At 46.2% G+C, this 23,589-nt stretch overlaps 1 protein-coding gene across 1 annotated transcript in view; it reads right to left on the reverse strand.

Moving 5' to 3' along the window:
• Nucleotides 1-23,589, reverse strand: part of LOC140203298 (anoctamin-4-like) — a 138,073-nt gene that overhangs the window by 41,898 nt on the left and 72,586 nt on the right. The window contains exons 11-18 of the mRNA XM_072269312.1: nucleotides 22,019-22,115; nucleotides 21,824-21,884; nucleotides 19,228-19,310; nucleotides 16,363-16,503; nucleotides 14,684-14,848; nucleotides 13,169-13,205; nucleotides 6,899-7,010; nucleotides 4,785-4,842 (exon numbers count right to left, since the gene is read on the reverse strand). Of these exons, the coding sequence (XP_072125413.1) occupies nucleotides 4,785-4,842; nucleotides 6,899-7,010; nucleotides 13,169-13,205; nucleotides 14,684-14,848; nucleotides 16,363-16,503; nucleotides 19,228-19,310; nucleotides 21,824-21,884; nucleotides 22,019-22,115 (754 nt within the window). The remainder of the gene's footprint in view (nucleotides 1-4,784; nucleotides 4,843-6,898; nucleotides 7,011-13,168; nucleotides 13,206-14,683; nucleotides 14,849-16,362; nucleotides 16,504-19,227; nucleotides 19,311-21,823; nucleotides 21,885-22,018; nucleotides 22,116-23,589) is intronic.

Raw genomic sequence — 23,589 nt, forward strand, 5'->3', positions numbered from 1 at the left:
ATGGGTTCATTGTCCATTCAGAAACGTGATGGCGGAGGGGAAGAAGCTGTTCCTGAAACATTGAGTGTGTGTCTTCAATTTCCTGTACCTCCTCCCTGATGGTAGCCCTGAGAAAGGGGCATGTCCTGGGTGGAGGGGGTCCCTAATGCTGGACGCCGCCTTCTTGAGGGCCTCACACTTTGAAGGTGTCATGGGTGCCCATGATGGAGCTGACTGAGTTTGCAACTTTCTGCAGCTTTTTCTGATCCTGTGCAGTGGCCCCTCCAAACCAGATGGTGATGCAACTAGTTAGATTACTCTCCAGCACACATCTGCAGAAATTTGTGGGAGTCTTTGGTGACATACCAACTCTCAAACTCCTAATGAACTACAGCCACAAACAAGAAAAAATCTGCAGATGCCGGAAATCCAAGCAACACACAAAATCCTGGAGGAACTCAGCAGGCCAGACAGCATGTATGGAAAAAAGTACAGTTGACATTTTGGGCCGAGACCCTTCAGCAGGACTGGAGAAAAAACAATGGGCGTAGATTTAAAAGGTGGGGGGAAGGGAGGGAGAAAGACAAGGTGATTGGTGAAACCGGGAGGGGTGAAGTAAAGAGCTGGGAATTTGATTGGTGAAAGAAATACAGGGCTGGAGAAGGGGGAATCTAACAGGAGAGGACAGAAGGCCATGGAAGAAAGATAAGTGAGGTGATGGGCAAGCAAAGAGATAAGGTGAGAGAGGAAAAGGGGATAGGGAATGGTGAAGGGGGGGTGGGGGGCCATTACCAAAAGTTTGAGAAATCGATGTTCATGCCATCAGGTTGGAGGCTACCCAGACGCAATACAAGGTGTTGTTCCTCCAACCTGCATGTGGCCTCTTCATGACAGAAGAGGAGGCCGTGGACTGACATGTTGGAATAGGAATGGGATGTGGAATTAAGACGGAGTGTAGGTGCTCAGTGAAGCTGTCTCCCAATCTACATGGGGTCTCACCGATACATTGGGAGCACCAGACATGGTATATAACACCAACAGACTCCCAAGCCTCACCTGTAAGAACTGTTTGGGGCCCTGAACGGTCGTGATGGAAGAGGTAGACAGGCAGGTGTAGCACTTGTTTCTCCATTGAAACACAGCCATTGTCATGCCTTCTTTGTAATTACATCAATATGTTGGAGCCAGGTTAGATCTTCAGAGGTGTTGACACCCAGCCTGTACTGTAATGTTCAGTCACTATCACAACATGTTTCTCCAGCATTTTGTATGTGTTGCTCTAGTTTCCGACATCTGCAGAATCTCTTGTCTTTGTGATATTTTGTTACGCAGCCTGCCTCAGGAGTATTGAGACTGAAACACTCCATATCCCACTGAACTCTATATAACTGGAATTGTTTCTCAATTCTCAGCCTTTGGTTGTCATTTGGACCACTCACTCTGAACATTTTCTCTGTGCGGAGAAAGCAGTGCGATCTGGCTCTATTTGGCATCAATCATACAAAAAAAGACCCAGCAGGACCCTAACGTTGTGAAAAAAAATTACAATGGTATAGCTCACAGCAAAACCTGTGCTTTCAAGATTCAAGATTGTTTAACGTCATTTCCAGTGCATAGATGTAAAGGAGAACAAAATAACTTACTTCGGATTCGATGCAGCACAAAAGAACACAGTAGGATAAAGAATGCAATAATAATAAGAAAACCATAATAAATATAAATACATAAAATAGCTTCTATACAGTAATTGATTGTATGTCCATAAAGTGACACTAGGCACAGGAGTGTCTGTATGTAAGGTGACTGACAGGAGATGATAAAGTAGTGGTAGTTGGGGGTGTGGAGGGGTGGGTTAGTGGGTGGAGATGTTGATCAGCCTTACAGCTTGGGGAAAGTAACTGTTTTTGAGTCTGGTAGTCCTGGTGTGGAAGCTATGTTGCCTCCTCCATGATGGGAGTGGGACAAGCAGTCCATGAGCAGGATGGGTGGGACAGAGACAAAGATACCAAACTACAGGCACAAACTCTACACTATCACACATTGGGAGATGTGCTGAAAACAAACTAATTCATCTTCAACCTGTAAAACTGGGGTTGTGGGAACTAGGGAAACCTCCAAGGCCCTTCCCCAGTTATAATAAACATAAGATATAGGAGCAGGAGTAGGCGATCTGGCCCGTCGAGCCTGCTCCCCCATTCAATAAGATCATGGCTGATCTGGCCATGGACTCATCTCCACCTACCTGCCTTTTCCCCATAACCCTTAATTCCCCTACTATGCAAAAATCTATCCAACCTTGTTTTTACCGTGCCCATGGTCTACTCTTATCAAATTACGGTATTGCTTTGCACTGTTGTAACTATATGTTATAACTATGTGGTTTTTGTCAGTTTTTCAGTCTTGGTTTGTCATGTGTTTCTGTGATATCATTCTGGAAAAAACATTGTATCATTTCTTAATGCATGCATTACTAAATGACAATAAAAGAGGACTGCGTGCCCTCATAATCTAATCTAATCTAATATATTTACTGAGGTAGCCTCCACTGCTTCATTGGGAAGAGAATTCCACAGATTCACCACTCTGGGAAAAGTAGTTCCTCCTCATCTCCATCCTAAATCTAATCCACAAATCTTGAGGCTATGTCCCCTAGTTCTTGTCTCTCCTACCAGTGGAAACAACTTTCCTGCCTCTATCTTATCTATCCCTTTCATAATTTTATATGTTTCTATAATATCTCCTCTCATTCTTCCGAATTCCAGGGAGTACAGTCCCAGGCAACTCTTTCTCTTCATATTCTAACCCCCTCAACCTGGTGAACCTCCTCTGCACTGCCTCCACAGCCAGTATATCCTTCCTCAAGTATGGAGACCAGAACTGCACGCAGTACTCCAGGTGCGGCCTCACCAGTACCCTGTGCAGTTGCAGCATAACCTCCCTGCTCTTGAATTCAGTCCCTCTAGCAAAGATGGCCCACATTCCATTTACCTTCTTGATAGCCTGCTGCACCTGCAAACCAACCATTTGTGATTCATGCACAAGCACTCCCAAGTCCCTCTGCACAGCAGCATACTGCAATCTTTTACCATTTAAATAATAATCTGCTCTTTCATTTTCCTTCCAAAGTGGATGACCTCGCATTTACCAACATTGTACTCCATCTGCCTGGCCCTTGCCCTCTCACTTAACCTATCTATATCTCTCTGCAGACTCTCCGTATCTTCTGCACAATTTGCTTTTCCACTCAATTTAGTGTCATCAGCAAACTTAGATAAACTACTCTCGGTCCCCTCTTCCAGATCGTTAATGTATATCGTGAACAGTTGCAGGCCCAGCACTGACCCCTGTGACACACCGCTCACCACTGATTGCCAACCAGAGTAACACCCATGTATCACCACTCTCTGCTTTCTATTGGTTAACCAATCTGTATCCATGCTAATACATCACCCCCAACTCAATGCATCCTTATCTTATGGATAAGTCTTTCATGTGGCACCTTATCGAATACCTGGAAATCCAAGTAAATTACGTCCATATGTTCCCCTCTATCCACTGCACTCATTATATCCTCAAAGAACTCCAGTAAGTTTGTCAAACAGGACCTGCCTTTGCTGAATCCATGCTGTGTCCGCCTGATGGACCTATTTCTTTCCAGATGCCTCGTTATTTCTTTAATGATAGCTTCAAGCATTTTCCCAATCACAGATGTTAAACTAACTGGCCTATAGTTACCTGCACTTTGCCTACATCCTTTTTTGAACAGTGGCATGACATTCGCTGTCTTCTAATCTGTTGGGACCTGCCCAGAGTCCAGAAAATTTTGGTAAATCATCACCAAAGCCTCTACTATAACTTCTGCTATTTCTTTCAGTACCATGGGAAGCATTCTATGAGGACCAGGGGACTTGTCTATCTTCAGGCCCACAAGTTTGCTCAGCACCATCTCTTTAGTGATAGATATGGTATCGAGGTCCTCACCTCCCATCACATCCACAACATCTCCCTTTGGCATGTTAGACGTGTCCTCCACCATGAAGACTGACATAAAATAGTCATTCAAGGGACCCACAATCAATTTAGCCACCCTTTTCCACTTTATATAATTTTAAAAACTTCTACTATCCTTTTTTATATTTTGCGCTACTTTATTTTCATAATCTAGCTCCCCTCTCCGTATGTTTTGTGGGTGCATTGAGGTCTGGAAGAATGCCGTTTCATTTGGTTGTACAGTCAGATGACAATAAACTTGAAGGTTTTTCACACACAGAGAGTGTTGGGTATATGGAATGAGCTGCCAGAGAAAATGGTAGATGCATGTACAATTACAACATTTGAAAGACACTTGGACAGGTACATGGATAGGAAAGGTTTAGAGGGACACGGGTCAATTTCAAGCAAATGAGACCAGCTCAGGAAGGTAAACTGGACAAGATGAGCTGAATGGTCTGTTACTGAGCTGTGTGACTCCAGTGCCTCTGGAAAAGTGGAGGAGTGATTGGGGATTTGCAGTCCACTAGTTGGTGGGTTGCTGGGCGAGATGGGTTAGGGAGTCACTGGGTAAGGAAGGTGGTAAGGGTTTGGGTCTGAGTGATGGCACCCTGTCAGTGCAGCCAAGGAGATAGTTGATCCAGGAGAGGGGTGGAGGGAGGGGTCTGTGCTAGAGACACCACCTTCCCTGGGTTGTACTCCAACTGCAGGTGACTTACCTGCAATTCACTGGGAGGGTGGAGGGTGCTGGAGACACCACCCTCCCTGGGTTGTACTCCAACTACAGGTGATTTACCTGCCCAGGTGCGACTCACCTCTTCCAACCTCCACCTGTTCAGCACTCTCAGGTACGCTCCAGGACGTCCCGTCAACCTGAGGGCAGATTGGAAACAAAGGTGAGAGCAGGATATCACAGATTCAGATTTAGTTATCACATGTACATTGAAACATACAGTGAAATGCATCGTTAGCATTAGTAATCAACACAACCTAAGGGTCTGCTGGGGCAGCCCACAAGTGTCACCATATATTCCACTGCGATATAGCAGGCCCACAATGCCTGGCAGAACAACACAAGCCCCTTTCCCATCGTCCCACCAACATAGTCAGGCCTCCAACCCCAGGACGGGCTGCCCCTGGGCCTCCAGTCCTCGGCCAGGCAGCAAGTACAGTACAGAAATGGCATTAACTTTCTCCAGGAGCACCATTGAGAGTGTCCTGTCTAGCTGCATCGTATGTAGGTGACCAAAACTGGACATAATACTTCAAATTAGCCCTCCGCAATGTTTTACACAAGTTCAACATAACATCCCATCTCCTGTACTCAGTGCTTGATTTATGAAGGCCAGTGTGCCAGAAGCTTTCTTTGTGACCCTAAGAAGTACTGTGTGCAGTTCTGGTCACCTACCTGCAGGAATGATGTAACTAAGATTGAAAAAGTACAGAGGAGATTTACAGGGATGTTCCTGAGTTATAAGGAAAGATTGACTAGGTTTGAATTTTACTCCTCAACATCAACCGATTATCATCTGTCTATCCTGCACATTATTTTTTCAAAGAATTCCATCAGATTTGTCAGGCAAGATTTTCCCTTGAGGAAACCGTGCTGACTATGGCTTATTTCCAACATCCTCCTTCTTCTTAACTAGAGCCTCAATATCTCTTGAAAACCAACCTGCCATAAACCTGTCATCCCTGCCTTTTATTCTGACAGAAGCATACAAACTCTGTACTCTCAAAATATCACTTTTGAAGGCCTCCCATTTACCAAGTATACTTTTTTCCAGAAAACAAGCTGTCCCAATCCACACTTGCCAGATCCTCTCATACCATCAAAATTGGCCTTTCTCTAATTTAGAATCTCAAACCAAGGACCAGACCTATCCTTTTCCATAATTAGCTTGAAATCAATGACATTATGATCACTAGATGCAGTGTTCCCCTACACAAATTTCTGTCACCTGCCCGAATAGATCTAGTATCACACTCTCTCTAGTTGGGATTTCTATGTACTGATGAACAAAACTTTCTTGAAAACTCTATCCCATCTAGCCCTTTTACAGTATGGGAGCCCAAGTCAATACGTGAAAAGTTAAAATCTCCTACTATCACAACTTTTGTTTCTTGCAACAGTCTGCGATCTCTCTACAAATTTGTTGCTTTAAATCCCTGTTTACTGTTTACCTGTGCTGTGCATTTCACATGCATTTTATTAACTTATTTGTGGTAAAGGCTCACATCTTCCTTACATACAAGAAATTCTGCAGATGCTGGAAATCTTGAGCAACACCCACAAAAGGCAACACGGTAGTGTAGTGGTTAGCATCTGTTATTATGGGGCAACCTGGGTTCATTTCCTGCCATTGTCTGTAAAGAGTTTGTACGTTCTGCCTGCGACCGCATGGGTTTCTTCCGGGTGCTCTGGTTTCCACCCACAGTCCGAAGATATTGGTCAAATGGGTGTCAATGGGTATCCTGGGTTTGTGGTCCAGAAAATCCTGTTACTCTGCCGTATCTCTAAACAAAATACTGGAGGAACTCAGCAGGTCAGGCAGCATCTCTGGAAGGGAATAAACAGTCAATTTTTGGGCAGAGACCCTTCATCAGGACCCTGCTACATTAGCCCTGATGAAGGGTCTCAGCCTGAAACTTTGACTTTATTCCTCTCCATAGATACTGCCTGACCTGTTGTGTTTCTCCAGCATTTTGTGTGTTACTACTTTTTCCAGCTTTCGCGTTGGCTTTTCCCAATTCCTCTCTCCGCTGCATTTTAAGAGAAACCTCATAAATGTCAACAGCTCTTTCCCCCCTCCTAGCTACTCCTCAAATGACCCTTGCCCAATACCCCCCTGAGTTCCTCTGGCAGATTGTCTGTGGCTGAACTCAAATCATGTCATACGGTTCTGCAGGTGGAGTGACGGCGGCTTACCTCCCCAAGAAGAATGCAATGTAAAACGTGGAGCTGTTCAAATTCACAAACTGGAACAGAAACATCTTCAACACGAAGCTGTTCTCCCACTCTGACTCTGTCCGAGGCTGTTCTGTAAGACAGCAAGAGAAAGTGAGGCAACACTTCAGCATTCCTTCCTGGACTGGATCACACCCCAGACCAACTCTCCCTGACCTGAACCACGTTCGATCATTTTACAACTGTGGTTTTCAAATATCCTTCATGGTACGGTATTGAAGTGGTTAGCAGATCACCGATTGGGGTTCGATTCCAGCCGCTGTCTCCATGGAGTCTATACACTCTCCCTGTAACTGTGTGGGTCTCCCCTGGGTGCTTTGCATCTCCGGTTTCCCCCCCACACTCTAAGGAGTTGCTGACATGCTATGTTGGCAGCAGAAGTGGGGTGACAATTGTGGGCTGCCCAGTGCAAATCCCACTGATTTGATTTAATGCAGAATGATACATTTCACTGCACGCTTTGAGGTAACTGTGTCAAATAAAGCATATCTCCATCATTCTCCTTACCCATGTGCTGACTAGCTAACCACAAATTTGGTTGTGAGTGTGCTCAGACCACACTGATTAATATCCACAATAATATAATATTTATTAATACTTTATCATTGCATGTCAGAGCACCTTATGCACAGCCAGCATCACTTAATGGACATACAATCAATCCATGTATATAAGCTACCTTATATATTTATATTTATTATGTTTTTTTAAAACTTTTATTGTGTTCTTCATCTTATTGCATTTTTTGTGCTGCATCAGATCCAGATTTTAACAATTTTGTTCTCTTATACAGGAAATGACATTAAACAATCCTTAATATTTCATGTATAGATCGCACTGCCAGTACAGTAACGAGATATGCTGTGTATTGTCCAGTCACCCTGTTTACATGGATCTCTCTCAACACAAGCATTGACTTTATTCACCGTATGAACATGATTTTGGAATTTGCTGTGGTGTGTTGGCATGACATGCAACAAGAAACACCATTCAGCAATTATAAAGTATAAATAAAGATAAAAATATGGGTATGCAATAAAATGTGCATAAATACATAAATACCAGCATACATTTACAATGTAAACGGTGTTATCAAAAATGGTTTAAAGTGTTTACAGTGCAGTGATGGGGTAATAGATAGAGACGGATAGGGGAAGCTAACTAGATTGGTTGATCAGATTAACTGCCAAGGGGAATAAAGTTTTAAGAAGGCAGAAAGTTTTTGTTTTAACAGCCCCCTAGCGCTTCCCAGAGGCACATTTTGGAAAAGGCAGTTCACAGGGTGGGTAAAGCCACAATGATTTTTCCTGCCTTCTCCCTTGTCCTGGACACATACAAGTCCTGCAGTTTTCTCCCATTTTGTCTCCCAGCCCCCTGCAGCCTCTCTCTCCCCTACACCCCCTGACAGATTGCTTGAATGTCAAACCCTGCGGAACTGGAAAGGGGAGATGGCACAGCACATCAGAAAAACCAACCTCTCCGCTGTGGGTTCTACACTGCCTCAGGAAAGCAGTCAGCATAATCGAAGACCCCTCCCTCCTCCGGCATGCTGTCTTCGCCCCTCTCCCGTTGGGCAGGAGATACAGAAGCCCAAAGACCACCAGGCTCAAGGACAGCTTCTACCCTGCGGTTTGAAGACCATTAACTGCTCCCTTGTACAATAAGGTTTATTAAGGTTGTCATACCTTGGGGGTGTGGGGGGGGGGGGAGTGGAGATGAGCTCTCACTACCTCATAAATGCACCAATAGTTGGCGGTCTGGATATATGTCTCTACCAAAGGAGGTGTAAGATGCTCCCTCCCTTCGCGAGCCTGTAGGTCACCCTTGGGCAAGGGGTAGCACCAGCTTAGCCCTCTGATCAGGGTCACATGAAGCCATGGGAGCAGTTGGTGGGTGGTCGTATGAGCAGCTGGCACATATCATGTCCTGGTTATGCGACCACTGACGTCAGGCAGACAATCTCTACCGAGTATTGATAATGGCTGGGGTCACCCATCTTGTAAAGACACTGCCCAGAAGAAGGCAGTGGCAAACCACTTCTGTAGAAAAATGTGTCAAGGACAGTCATGGTCACCATTCCTGGGAGGGGAGAGGTCTTTGATCATGCTGGCTGTTTTACTGTACACTGAGGCAGCATACAATAGAATCCATGGATGGAAGTTTGGTTTTTGTGATGTGCTGTGCTGTCTCGTTCCTAAGGTTGTCATAGCCAGGGTGGGTGGTAGTGAGGATAAGCTCCCACTACCTATAAAGTTCTCCAAATGGTGTGCGGCTCTAACAGCCTCTGACAACCAAGACCAACTCTTGGCCTTAACTTGTGGCTTAGCCACTAGGCCCGGTGGAACAGTTTCTACTGACAAGAGAAGGAGCAAAGGTGGACCTCTGGCACCTCAAAACTGGTTGCTTTGGCAGGTGGGGCTCATCAGCCTTGAATGGCAGCCTGTCTAGGAGAAGGAAAACTCTGATTTTAAACCTCTGCTGCCTTGCGGCCACACCCACCCATGAGAAAGGCTTCAGGAGTAAACCCTGAGGATGAAATCCAGAGCCGGGATCCCTAAGGAAGTTTAATGTTGTTTACAACTTCACTCTGGCAGTCTCTGCGACGACACTGGTGCCAAGCTGTATCAGCACTTGCCCTTCCCTTGGACTACATCAGTGACGTGGAGAGGGGGAACCTGCTGCATGGACAACAGCGGTTCTTCAAATCTTCTTGCCCAGGTTTGCATCCTGGAGAGGACACAGTCCACCAGAGGCACAAACCCATGATCGCCTGGGATCAATGGCTGTCTCCATGTTCCAGGGCTGCTGGGTTTGACTGCCAAGCAATCACTCAGGGAGTGTAGGAGAGAGAGGCTCCAGGAGGCTGGGAGACAAAATGGGAGAAGACTGCAGACTTGTATGTGACCAGGACAAGGGAGGAGACAGGAAAATTCATGGGCATCACCCACCCTGCAACTCTCTTTTTCCAAAATCTCCCTTCTGGGAAGGCTATAAAACCCTATTAAAACAAAAACCTCACACCATCTTAAAAAATTATTCCCTCAGGCAGTTAATCTGATCAACCATTCTAGTTAGCCCACTGCCACCCCCTCTACATCACATGGCACAGCACATAATGATGAAGATGAATGGTGTGCATCTCAAATGGCCTCTGACAACCTCAAGTCCAGCTCCTGACCTTCACACGTGGCACAGCTGCTACGCCCGGTGGATCCGTCCCTACTGACAGAAACCGGTTGCTTTGGGCAGATGGGGTTTGTCAGTCGTGGTTGGCAGCTCATCTAGGAGAAGGAAAAGTCTGATCTCAAACCTCTGCTACCTTGTGGCAACACCCACTCATGAGGAAGGCTTTGGGAGTAAAACCCAAGGAAAAATCTACTCACATTACTGTGATGAATGCTTCGAGAGGTTGGTCATGGCTAGAATCCCCTCCTGCCTAAGCACGGACCCAGACCTACTGCAATTTGCCCATCGCAGTAATAGTTCAACAGCAAATGCAATCTGACTGGCTCTCCACTCAGTCTGGATCACCAAGACAATAACAATACCTACATCAGGCTGTTATTTATTAATTACAACTCAAGAGTTCAACACCATCATACCCTCAGTTCTAATCAACAAGCTCCAAACCCTGGGCCTTTGTATCTCCCTCTGCAACTGGATCCTTGACTTCCGCACTGGGGAACAACAGTCTGTACAGATCTGAAATAACACCTCCTCCTCGCTGACGATCAACACTGGTGCACCTCAGGGGTGTGTGCTTAGCCCACTGCTCTACTCTCTCTACACCCATGAGTGGGTGGCTAGGCACAGCTCAAATGCCATCTATAAATTTGCTGATATCATAACTATTGGTGGCAGAATTTCAGGCAGTGATGAAGTGTACAGCTGGATGTGTGATGTCACAACAACAACCACAGCACTCAATGTTAGCAAGACCGGGAATTGATTGAGAACTTCAGGAAGGGGAAAACAATGGTCACACACCAGTCCTCACTGAGGAACCAGAAGTGGAAAGGTGAGCAGTTTCAAGTTCCTGAGTGTCTCTGCAGGTCTACCCTAGTCTCACCATACTGATGCAATTACAAATACACAGCTATATTTCAATAGGAGCTTATGGAGATTTGGTGTTACCAAAGACAGTTGCAAGTTTCTACAAATGTACCACGGACAGCATTCTAACTGGCTGCGTCACCATCTGGTCCGGAGGAGCCACTGCACGGGAACTGAGAAAACTGAAGGTGGTTGTAAACTCAGTCAGCTCCATCATGGGCACTTGTCTCCCCAGCACTGAGGACTCCTCATTAAGGACCCCCACCACCCAGGACAGGCCCTCTTCTCATTGCTACCATCAAGGAGGAGGTACAGGAGCCTGAAGCCACATACTTAATGTTCAGCAACAGCTTCTTCACCTCTGTCATGAGATTTCTGAATGGACAACGAACCATGAACACCACCTCACTACTTTTCCTTGCTTTTTGCTCTACTTATTTAATTAAATTTTCCTTTTTTCATACACTTATTGTAATTTATAGTTATCATTATAATATTGCAATGTACTGCTGCTGCAAAACAACAACTTTAATGACATATGCCAGTGATATTAAACCAGATTCTGATCATGAAAATCCGGAGCTGGAGTCCCAAAGGCAGCCCTACGTTGAGTTCAACGCTGACTGGCAACTCCTGTGACACCGCTGGTGCCAAACTGTATTCGTCTCTGTTGTTCCTTTGCATTCACCAGTTGTGTGGAGAAGGGGAGCCTGCTGCATGGACAACGCCTTGCTCTCCATATTGTACTGCCCTGGCTTTGCATATCATGTAGACCAGTGGTCCCCAACTACCGGACCGCGGACCGGTATCGGGCCGCGAGGAAACGATATGATTTGGCAATATGGAACAATATGAGTCAGCTGCACCTTTCCTCATTCCCTGTCACACACTGTTGAACTTGAAATAACCTACCAAATCATACCAAACAACACATAAAACCTAAAATAACACTAACATATAGTAAAAGCAGGAATGATATGATAAATACACAGCCTATATAAAGTAGAAATAATGTATGAACACTGTAGTTTCACTTAACAGAATCGGGAAGATTAAGCCAAAACCGATTTGTAGGGAAAAAAAATCAGCACGTACACGCATGCGCACACAGGTGCCCACGCAAGGCTTCATGGTCATGGTAGTCTCTCTCGGGGTAAACACAATTGTCCCGTATTTGACTGCTACTTTTGTCCCTTATTTGGCAGTGAGAAAGTTGGCAACCCTACTTAAACACTAACCCCCCCCCCATCCCTGTCGGCCAGTTGGCATGAATATTGTCAATATTAAACCGGTCCGTGGTGCAAAAAAGGTTGAGGACCCCTGATGTAGACAGACACAACTCAACATCCATGGCCACACTGACCAGCAGAGGGCCTCAGCATAATGAAATGGAATCCACCTGATTATGGCCTTGCACCTTAATGTCTGCATACGGTGTCCTCTCTCTGTAACTGTAAGACTTTTTCTGAATTCTGTTATTGCTTTTTCCTTGTACTACCTCAATACATTGTATATGGATGACAGTTTTTCACCATAGCTCAGTACTTGTGACAATAATAAACCAATTTACATATAGTTTGGGAGTCTGCAGAAAAGGTACACAATCACAAATGGTTATAAATCCACGGGGAAGAATAAATCTCCTAAACATCTCAGCAGGTTATTGGCATCTGGAATGGAGTGTCTGTAAATGCAATGGGAGCAGATTCAATGGAAACTTTCACAGAGGAACTGGATACGTACAGTACATGTGAAAGGACAAAGCCACGATGGTTGCGGTGCTGGGGTTGGAGACCTCTGTGTGTGTGTGAGGGGGCAGGTGGATGGGAGGGTGGGAAAGGGGCTTGTCTATCTGTTGTTGCTGTTGCTTGCATTGTCCTGCTGAACAGTGTGGATAGGCTAGGTTGGGGCCGGAAAGTGTGTGCACAGGAGCTGGTTGTGGAAGCAGGCGGCTTGGAGTTTAAGAGATTTTTCGATAGACACGTGAATATGAAGGGAATCACAGATGTGGATGATACACAGGAAGAGAACATTTAGTATAAATTGGCATCGATATCAGCATAAATGGCCTGTCTAGTTCTGTACTGTTCTATCTTGGAGAAGACAGGCTGCCCTGATAAGAGTCTCAGGCAGTCAGTATACTCTCCCAGAATCAATGCTAAGGAAGCATACACTCACCTAAATTGGTCAGCAAAAGAGCTACTTTCTCGTACAGCTGAAAGACAGAATCATGCAATTAATGCAGTTTCACATAGTTTTGATATTTGACGTCATTTTGCGATTGTAAATACAACATCCAGGACTGTGCTGGAGTCTTAGGCACATGTAAAAAAAATTCTGTACAGCAAAGATGCTTTCAAAATTAACGGAAATGAAAAGTTTCTAAATATCAAAAAAACTATAAAGAGCAGTAAACAGTAAAAAAAAACACTAAATCAAATCAATACTTGACATGACTACACTTTGCCTTAAAACTGCACCAATTCTCTTAGGTGCACTGTTGTGCAGTTTTATAAGAAAATCATCTGGTAACTTGCCACAGTTCTTCAGCAGACTTTGGCTGCCTCACTTGCTTCTCCAGGTAATCCCAGACAGACTCGATGTTGAGATCAGGGCTCCGTGGAGGCCATACCATCTGAAACTATATTAAAAAACTAGGGTACCTAAGACTTTTGCACAGTGCTGTATCCAGGAGTCTCTTAAATGTCCCTAAAGTATCTGCCTCTACCACCACCCCTGGCAGGATGTTCCCCACACACACACACACACACACACACACACACACACACACACACACACACACCATTCTCTATAAAAATCTATCTTTGACATCCCCCTATACTTTCCTCCGATCATCTTAAAATTATACCCCCTTGTATTAGCCAGTTCCTCCCTGGGAATCTCTCTGGCTGCCCACTCAATCTATGCTTCTTATTTATACACCTCTATCAAGTCACCTTTCATTCTCCTTCGCTCCAAACAGAAAAGCCCTTGATCGCTCACCCTATCCTCATAAGGCACGCTCTCTAATCCAGGCAGGATCCTGATAAATCTCTGCACCCTCTCTAAATCTTTCACATCCTTCCTATAACGAGGCGACCAGAACCGAACATCTTATACACATTCGACTGAAGTCTACAGCAGACTTCGCCACAGCCTTCTACAGTTCATACATCTAATTAAATTCCCCCAGTCTCTTCTCAAAACTGATTTACACTTTATGAAGTGTCTCCATTTAAAACCTTGAACAGTTTCTCAGTGATGTTTTACAAACCGGGGGATCTTCTGCCAGATCCATCAGTGATGCAGAGTAACCCTCTGGTGCCCTGAAAACACTACACATAAACACAATATACTCTTCAGATGCTGGAAATCCAGAACAACACACACAAGGTGCTGGAGCAACTCAGTAGGTCAGGCAGCATCTCTGGAAATGGAGAGCAGTCGAGGTTTTGGGTTGACACCCTTCAGCAGGACCTTATGATGAGTCCTGATGAAAGGTCTCAGTCCAAAATGTTGTCTGTTTCTTCAAACAGTGTAATTGTATCCAGCTCCACCACTTACCCTGGAAGCTTGCCCCACATTTGCACCACCCTCTGGCCTCTAGCCTTAGACTCCTCGACCCTGGGAAAAGACTGACAATCCACCCAGTCCCTCAGCCCAACTTGATGTGTCTCTCCTGGGGAAACTCACCACGTTCAGAAGCATGATGATGCAGAAGTTGATGCAGACTGCCGTCCCTGTTGTGGCGATCTGCGAGTTGTTGCGGATCAGAGCCCACTCAAACGCTGCAAAGGTGCTGACCGTCACCACTCGATAAATGACGATACCGAACACCGCAGCGATTACCACACAGATCTGTGGGAATGAGTTCAGAGATGCTCATGTCACAGGCCGACCACAGGATGGAGAAAGAGCAAACGTCTTCACCTGCAGGGTGAATACTCAGTCCAGGAGGGCCCAGCAACCCCTGACAACCCTGATTAACTCTAACTTAATGGTGGGACAATTTACAATGACCAATTAACCTACCCAGTTTGTCTTTGGACTGTGGGAAGAAACCGGAGCACTCAGGAAAAACTGGAAGGACGTACAGTGACACCTCACAGACAGCACTGGATTTGAACTCCAAACTCAGGAAAGAGCTGAGCTGTATTAGCATCTCGCTAACCGCTACATTACCATGGCACTCACAGTTACCATGGAAATCGAGAGGCGTGGCACAAGGGGAGGAAAATGAAATTGAGGTAACAATAGAGCAGGCATGAGGGGCAAAGTACAATATCAAAGTATGTACAGTGCTGCCAGAAAGTTTGGGAAACCTGTAGAATTGTCTCTATTTCTGCATAAACGTGACCTAAAATGTGATCAGATACTGTATTCATACAACTCCTAAATCTAGATAAAGAGAACCTAATTAAATAAATAAAACAAGAAACATTATACTTAAACAACAGGAATTCTGCAGATGCTGGAAATTCAAGCAACACACATCAAAGTTGCTGGTGAACGCAGCAGGCCAGGCAGCATCTGTAGGAAGAGGTGCAGTCGACGTTTCAGGCCGAGACCCTTCGTCAGGACAAACATTATACTTGTCCAACTAGTTATTGAGAAAAGTTATCCAATATTACAAGTATTTGTTGGAAAAAGTATGTGAACCTTTGTTTTCAGTAACTGGTGTAACCCCCCCCCCCCCGCCCCCATACAGCAATAACTTCGACCAAATGTTTCCAGTAACTGTTGTATCAGTCCTGTACATTGGCTTGGAGGAATTTTAAGCCATTCCTCCTTACAAAACTGCTTCAATTCTGCAGCGCTCATTGGAGAATATCAGGGAAGATTCAGAAGTATATGAAGTAAGAGAGGAAAGATTTGATGGGACAACATTTTCACACAGAGCGGGGGTGAGTATATTCAGCAGGCTGTCAGAGGGAGTGGTTCAGGCGGGAACAATAACAACATTTGAAAGACACTTGGACAGGTACATGGATATGGGTCAATGATGGGATAGTGGGACTAGCTTAGATGGGAATCTTGTTCAGCATGGATAAGTTGGGCCAAATGGCCTGCTTTCATGTTGTGTGACTCTGACTATAGAACGCAGAATGGTTCAGCACAGTACAGACCCTTCAAATCACATTGTTGTACCAACCACTGAATCTACACCAGGATCAATCTAACACTTTGCTGCTCCCTAACCCTCCATTTTTCTATCATCCATGTGCCCATCTAAGAATCCCTTAAATGCCCCTGATGTAGCTGCCTCCACCACCACCCCGGCAAAGCAATAGGGTGAGAAACGAGTCCGGTGTGACAGGGGTCCAGTGCTCGGGCTGTTAGGCTGATGCATTCTCCCCCACATGATCACTAACCATGAAGAATATTCCAGAAGCTGATACGATAATCCTGCTGCATTTGTCTGTGAACGCTTGGTAAGGTTCTGGCTTTCCTGATATCGGGTTGACACGCTCCTTCTTGGAGTATTTCGCCTCGAACTGTGGGCGGATTTCATCCTGTTGGGTGAACAGAAATAATTCCCACTTTCCTTGGAGAACTCGCCAGAGGATTTATGGTCAGCTTGAGTTTCTGAACAGAGACACCTGGAGCAGGAACTCGGCAAGGGCAGAAAAACACAACTCATCACTACATTTTACAATTAGTGCTTGGCACAATGCCCTTCCTAGTTAAACAGGATCGGAAAAAGCTGTACAAAATTGTTAACTCAGCAAACTCAGTTTGGGAACTATCCTCTCCAGCACTGAGTACACCTTCAAAAGGCAGAGCTGCACACACAAAATGCTGGAGGAACTCAGCAGCTCAGGCAGTATCTATGGAAAGGAATAAACTATTGACGCTTTGGGCCGAAACCCTTCTACAGGACTGGAAAGGAAGGGGGAAGATGCCAGAATAAAAAGGTGGGGAAGGGAAAGGAGGATAGCTAGAAGGGGATAGGGAAAGCCAGGTGTGTGGGGAAGGTCAAGAACTAGAGAGGAAGAATCTGATAGGAGAGGAGAATGGACTATAGGAGAAAGGGCACCGGGGGAGGTGATAGGCAGGTGAGGAGAAGAGGGAAAAGAACAGAGAGGGGAATAGAAGAGAAAAGGAATTTTTGTTTGACCAGAAGGAGAAATTAATGTTCGTGCAATCAGGCTGGAGGCTAATTAGAAAGAATATGAGGTGTTACTCCTCCACCCTGAGAGTGGCCTCATCATGGCAAAAGAGAAGGCATGTCGATTGGAATGCATATAGGAAGTAAAATGGTTGGCCACCAGGAAATTCCACCGTTGGTGGATGAAGCAGAGGAGCTCGACAAAGCGGTCCCCTGATATACGCCGGATCTCAGCAATGCGGAGGAGACTGCATCGGAAACCTGGACACAATAGACAAACCCAGCAGGTTGTTGCTTCACCTGGAGAGACTGTCTGAGGCCCTGAATGGAGGTGAGAGAGGAGGTGAATGGGCTGGTGTAGCACTTCTGTTGGCTGCAGGGATGCGTCAGGAGGGAGATTAGTGGGGAGGGTTGAATGGACAAGGGAATCACTCAGAGAATGAATCCCTGTGGAAAGTGGAGGTGGGGGGATGGAGATGGAAAGGTCTGGTAGGATGGCGGAAGATGTGGAGAATGATGCGTTGGATGCAGAGGCTCATGGGTTGGTAGGTAAAGACAAGAGGAACTCTATCACTGTTAAAGCAGTGAGAAGATGGGGTGAGCACAGATGTCCGGGAAATGGAGGAGATATGGGTGAGGGCACCACCAATGCTGGGGGAAGGGAAACTCCATTCTTTAAAGGAGGAGGACATCGCTGATGTCCTGGAAAGGAATGCCTCATCCTGGAAACAGATGTGGCAGAGACTAAGGAACTGAGAAAAAGGAACAACATATGTACAGGGGATTGGGTAGGAAGAGGTATAGTCAAGATAGCCATGGGAATCAGTTGGTTAATGAAAAGTGCTGGTCGACAGTTTCTCCAGAGATAGAGACAGAGAGGTCGAGAAAGGGGAGGGGGTGTGTTGGAGATGTACCAAGTGAATTTAAAGGCAGGTTGGAACTTGGAGGCAAATTTGATTAAATTGATGAGCTCAGCTTGGGTGCATGAAGCAGCACCAATACAGTCATCAATGTAGCAGAGGAAAAATTGGGCAGCATTACCAGGGAAGGCTTGGAACATGGACCGTTGCACGTAGCCAACGAACAGGTAGGCATAGCTGGGACCCATGGGGGTGTCCACGGCCAGCCCTTGAGTCTGGAGAAAGTGGGAGTAGCTAACAGAGTAGTTGTTGAGGGTGAGGACCATTTCTGACAGATGGAGGAGGGTGGTGGTGGAGGGGAACTGGTGGGTTCTTTTAATGAGAACAATGCGGAGGGCTTGAAGGCCTTCTTGTTGGGGGATGGAAACCGGGGATAGACTGGACATCCACAGTGAAAATGAGATAGTCAGGACCAGGGAATTGAAAGTTGTTGAGGAGATCGAGGGCATGCGAAGTGTTGCAGATGTAGGTGGAAAGGGACAGAATGAAGGGAGATAGAATGGATTCAAGGCAGGAGGATACGAGATCATTTGGGCAGGAGCAGTCAGAGACAATGGGACTACCTAGAAAGTCAGGTTTGTGGATCTAGTATAGGAGGTAGAAACGAGCTGTGCGGGGTAAGGGAACTAACTGAGTTTGGTGGCAGTGGATGGGAGTTCTCCAGAGTTGATGAGGTCAGTAATGGTGTTAGAGACAGTTTTCTGATGGTCTGGAGTGGGGTCCTCTTAAAGGAGTAAGTCAGATGTGGTGTCTGAATGTTGCTGCCTGGCCTCAGCAAGGTAGAGGTCCGTCCACCACATTAGAACAGCACCCCCTTTGTCTGTGGGTTTGATGGCAAGATTGGGATGGTGTGGAGAAAGTGGAGGGAAATGTGTTCAGAGGGGGTAAGGTTTGAGGAGGACGGTTGATATCTCGTTGGCAATCAGACATGAAAAGATCCAGGGCAGGCAGAGAACCAGAGCGAGGTGTCCAAGAGGAGGAGGAGGGTTGGAGAAGGAGTCATTGGTGACATCCGCAAACTTGCTAATCCACCCATCTACGTTTTCGTCCATATCATTGAAATTCTGTAGCTCACAAACAACAGAGGTTCACTGATTTCCCTATCGAGAATTAACATCCACAATTCTCATACAAGCCAACTTAATCAACTGCTTGAACAGTAACAAATTCCAAGATTTTGTTAAGATCTGCCATTAATAGTCACTCACCTCCTCCTCTTCCCAGTCAATCAAGTCCCAGTCGTAGGCAATGACAGCTCGTCTGCGTTTCCAGAACTCCAGGAAGACTGTGGCTGCAGTAGGGGGAGTGGAGACAGGAGGTTACAGATGGGACAAGGGGCTGGAGAATGGGGGCACGGTGGATTTCCTGGAGGGCACGGGGCAAAGAAAGACCTATGTAGTGGGACTGTGTGATCTCACAGAGCAGCAAGTGAGTGTGCACAGAGCAATCTCCAAGCCATAGATAAGTGAGGTAGGAGCCCGCTGTTGGCACCATGTGACACTCCCTGTATACCACCCTCCTCACAGGGACACCCTGACACATCACCACGTAAGCACAGATCCGATGCCTCACCCTTCCGGAGACTTACAGTAGGATCCGTCCTGAACTCTGATGCTGTCTGTGTGGTGTCGTTCTTTAAAGGAGGAGGACACCTCTGATGTCCTGGAAAGGAATGCCTCGTCCCGCAAACAGATGTGGCAGAGACAAAGGGACTGAAGAAAGGGAACAGCATATTTACAGGAGATAGGGTAGGAAGAGGTATAGTTGAGATAGCCATGGGAATCGGTTGGTTATCCCTGGGTGTTCCTGTTTCCTCCGTCATTCCAAGGACACGGGGAACATGAGGTAATGGGGCTGTTGTAAATGGCCTCTGGTGTAGCGGCAGAAAGCTGGGGTGGAATAGGATGGGAATACAAGGAGGGAAGTTGCGCATATTGTAAATGGGTGCTTGGTCAGCAAATAGAGGGGTGCATACCCAACCAATGCAAAGCCATAGTGGCTGATACCCTGGTCAATGCCCTGTCCATGGTGGGCGGACATCTCCAGCCAATGCTGTGTCCAGCAGGGCACCCACTCTCAGGCCGAAGCCCTGTTCACAGGGGCAGACCTCAGTTCAATGCCTCTTCCCCAGAGGGGTGGATTCCTGGCCAATGTCGCACCCACAGTGGGCAAATTCCTGGCCACTGCTCCACCCACAGTGGGCAGGTCCCTGGCCAATACCCCATTGACAATGGGCAGATCCCTTGCCAATTACCCACCCACAGTGGGCAGCTCCCTGCCCAATGCCCCATCTACAGTGGGCAGTTCCTTGCCCAATGTTCCACACGTACTGGGCGGTTCCCTGACCAATGCGCCAACCACAGTGGGCAGTTCCCTGGCCAATGCCCTACCCACAAGGGGCGGTTCCCAAGCCAATACTCTACCAACAATGGGCAGTTCCCCAGCCAATGCCCCACTCACAGTGGGTGGTTCCCTGGACAATGCCCCACCCACAGGGGATAATACCCTGACTACAGGGGAGGGACCCTGCCATTTCCTTACTCCATGGGTGTTCTGTAAAATGTGGCTCTGGTCTACAGCAGGCAGGAGGCTGCTTAGCAAGATAAGGCCCATGCAATTACAGGGAAGTTACTGGCATGGGTGGAGCATTGGCTGATCGGCAGAAAACAGAGAGTGGGAATAAAGGGATCCTATTCTGGCTGGCTGCCAGTTACTAGTGGAGTTCCACAGGGGTTGGTGTTGGGACCGATGCTTTTTACGATGTATGTCAATGATTTGGACTACAGGATTAATAGATTTGTGGCTAAATTTGCTGATGATAGAAAGATGGGTGGAGGAGTGGGTAGTGTTGAGGAAACAGAGAGACTTAGATAGTTTAGGGGAATGGGCAAAGAAGTGGAAAATGAAATACAATATTGGAAAGTGTATGGTCATGCACTTTGGTGGAAGAAATAAACGGGCAGACTATTATTTAGATGGGGAGAGAATTCAAAATGCAGAAAGAAAAGGGACTTGGGAGTCCTTGTGCAGTATACCCTAAAGGTTAACCTCCAGGTTGAGTTGGTTGTGAAGAAGGTGAATGAAATGTTGGTATTCATCTCTAGAGGTATAGAATATAAGAGCATGTGATGTTGGGGCTCTATAAGGCACTAGTGAGACCACATTTGGAGTATTGTGTGCAGTTTTGGGCTCCTTATTTTGACATTGGAGAGGACTGAGAGAAGATTCACAAGAATGATTCCAGCAATGAAAGGGTTATTGTATGAGGAATGTCTGGCAGCTCTTGGGCTGTATTCCCTGGAGTTTGGGAGAATGAGGGGGGATCTCATAGAAATATTCTGAATGTTAAAAGGCCTGAACAGAGTAGCTATGGTAAAGTTATTTCCCATGGTAGGGGAGTCTAGGACAAGAGGGCACGACTGCAGGATTGAAGGATGTCCATTTAGAACAGAAATGCGGAGAAATTACTTTAGTCAGAGGGTGGTAAATCTGTGGAATTTGTTGCCACGAGCAGCTGTGGAGGCCAAGTCATTGGGTGTATTTAAGGCAGCGATAGATAGGTTCTTGATTAGCCAGGGCATCAAAGGGAGGAGGCAGTGGAGTGGGGATGACTGGAAGAATTGGGTCAGCCTATGATTAAATGCTGGAGCAGACTCAATGGTCCGAATGGCCTGCCTCTGCTGGTATATCTTATGGTCTTATGGATTGGACACACTCTGGAATCGTTGGAAAAGGAATCCAAGCGGTGGTGAAAACTCAGGACCTATCGGAGGGAAATATTGCTCAATTATAATAGGCACCTACCCCAGACGGCCATGAAAACGGCAAAGAACACAGTCGCTTGGTTGTCAAACAGATGCGTCACCTGTAGATGGAAGAAGATGAGAGGTCATTATCGGAAAACAGAGTGAACAAGTTGTCTCCCCCAACCCCTGCTCCCTTGCCCTGGCATTTCACCCCTCACCCGCCCAATTGGTCAGCCGGATCAAACAACCATACCTTGGCATAGAGACAGCTGTGTGATAACCGCTGGTAGCCACAGTGCCGGTCACAGAGCGGACACATAATGATTTCTGTTGCTTCACAAATCTCTTTACTAGAATAAGACAGAGACAGTTACCGCACAGAGGGTGTGGGACTTGTTAATTCTGGAATGGTACTGTAATTATTTTTCCTCATGGTTCATAAGGAGGCCATTCAACCTAGCAAATCAATACTGACTCGCAGAGCTCACTCACTTCCCCACTCATGGGGAGTGTGCCCAATCCACCAGCTGGTTGAGGGCTTTGGGCCTATCAAAGAGTCTGAAGCCCTACTCCTCTGCTCAAACCTGTACCTGTGAAAAACTCCCTCAACATTATGGGCCTGGCCAGGGCTCAGGAATCTAGAAAATGTGGGTCAGCCAGGGAAACCATAAGTCTCATATCTAGTGTCTAACTGTGAGGCTACTGAGGATTCATTGACATAACAAGATACTTGATATTTTGTGTCAGGAATGTTTCTCGGCTAGTTCACAATTTTTAGAGACTGATAAGAGTAAAGCAGCCAGCACAATCAGAGACCTTCCCATCGCAGACTTCTCTCTTTTGCCTCTTTCATCAGGTGGGAGACACAAAAGCCTGAAAGCACATACCACCAGGCTCAAGGTCAGCTTCTATCTCACTACTGGACAGATCCCTAGCGTGATAAGATAGACTCTTGACCTCATAGTCCCCTTTATTATGATCTTGCACCTTACAGTCTACCTGCACTGCACTTTCTCTCTAACTGTAACACTTGTTTTACTGTGTACTACCTTAATGCCCTGTGTAATGATGAAATGATCTGCATGAATGGCATGCAAAATAAAATCTTCACTGTACCTCGCTAGATATGCAATAATAAACCAATTCCATGTTAATTGGAGGAGCAACACCTCATATTCCATCTGGGTAGCCTCCAACCTGATTGTATGAACACCAATTTCTCCAACTTCTAGTAATTTTCTTCACCTCTCCCTTCTTTTTCCATTTCCCATTCTTGTTACTTCCTCCTTCACACCTTCCCTTCTCCTCGCCTACTATCACCTCCCTGTGGTTCCCTCTCATGGTCCACTCTCCTCCTGTCAGATTCCCATGTCCCCAGCCTTTTATCTTTTCCACCTATCACCCCCCAGTTTATCACATCATCTTCCTTCCCCACCCACCCACCTTCCCCCTCACCTGGTGTCACCTATCACCTTCTAGCTTGTTCTCCTTCCATTCCCCCACCTTCTTATTCTGCCTTCTTTCCTCTACCTTTCCAGTCCCGATGAAGGGTCTCGGCCTGAAACATTGACTATTCCCCTCCATAGATGCTGCCTGACCTGCTGAGTTCCTCCAGCATTTTGTGTGTGTTGCTCTGGATTTCCAGCATCTGCAGAATCTCTTGTGTTTTTAATTTTTAATTTAACATTTCCCAGTAGCTGCTCTCATCCCATCAACACCTAACGTGTTCCCTGCCACACAACTACATTACAGGTCACTTATGGCAGTCAGTTCATCCAGTCACCTGAACACCCTTGGGATGAGGAAAGACAGCAAAGCACCCTG

Source organism: Mobula birostris, chromosome 9 (assembly GCF_030028105.1).
Source record: "Mobula birostris isolate sMobBir1 chromosome 9, sMobBir1.hap1, whole genome shotgun sequence".
NCBI classification, from domain to species: Eukaryota; Metazoa; Chordata; class Chondrichthyes; order Myliobatiformes; family Myliobatidae; genus Mobula; species Mobula birostris.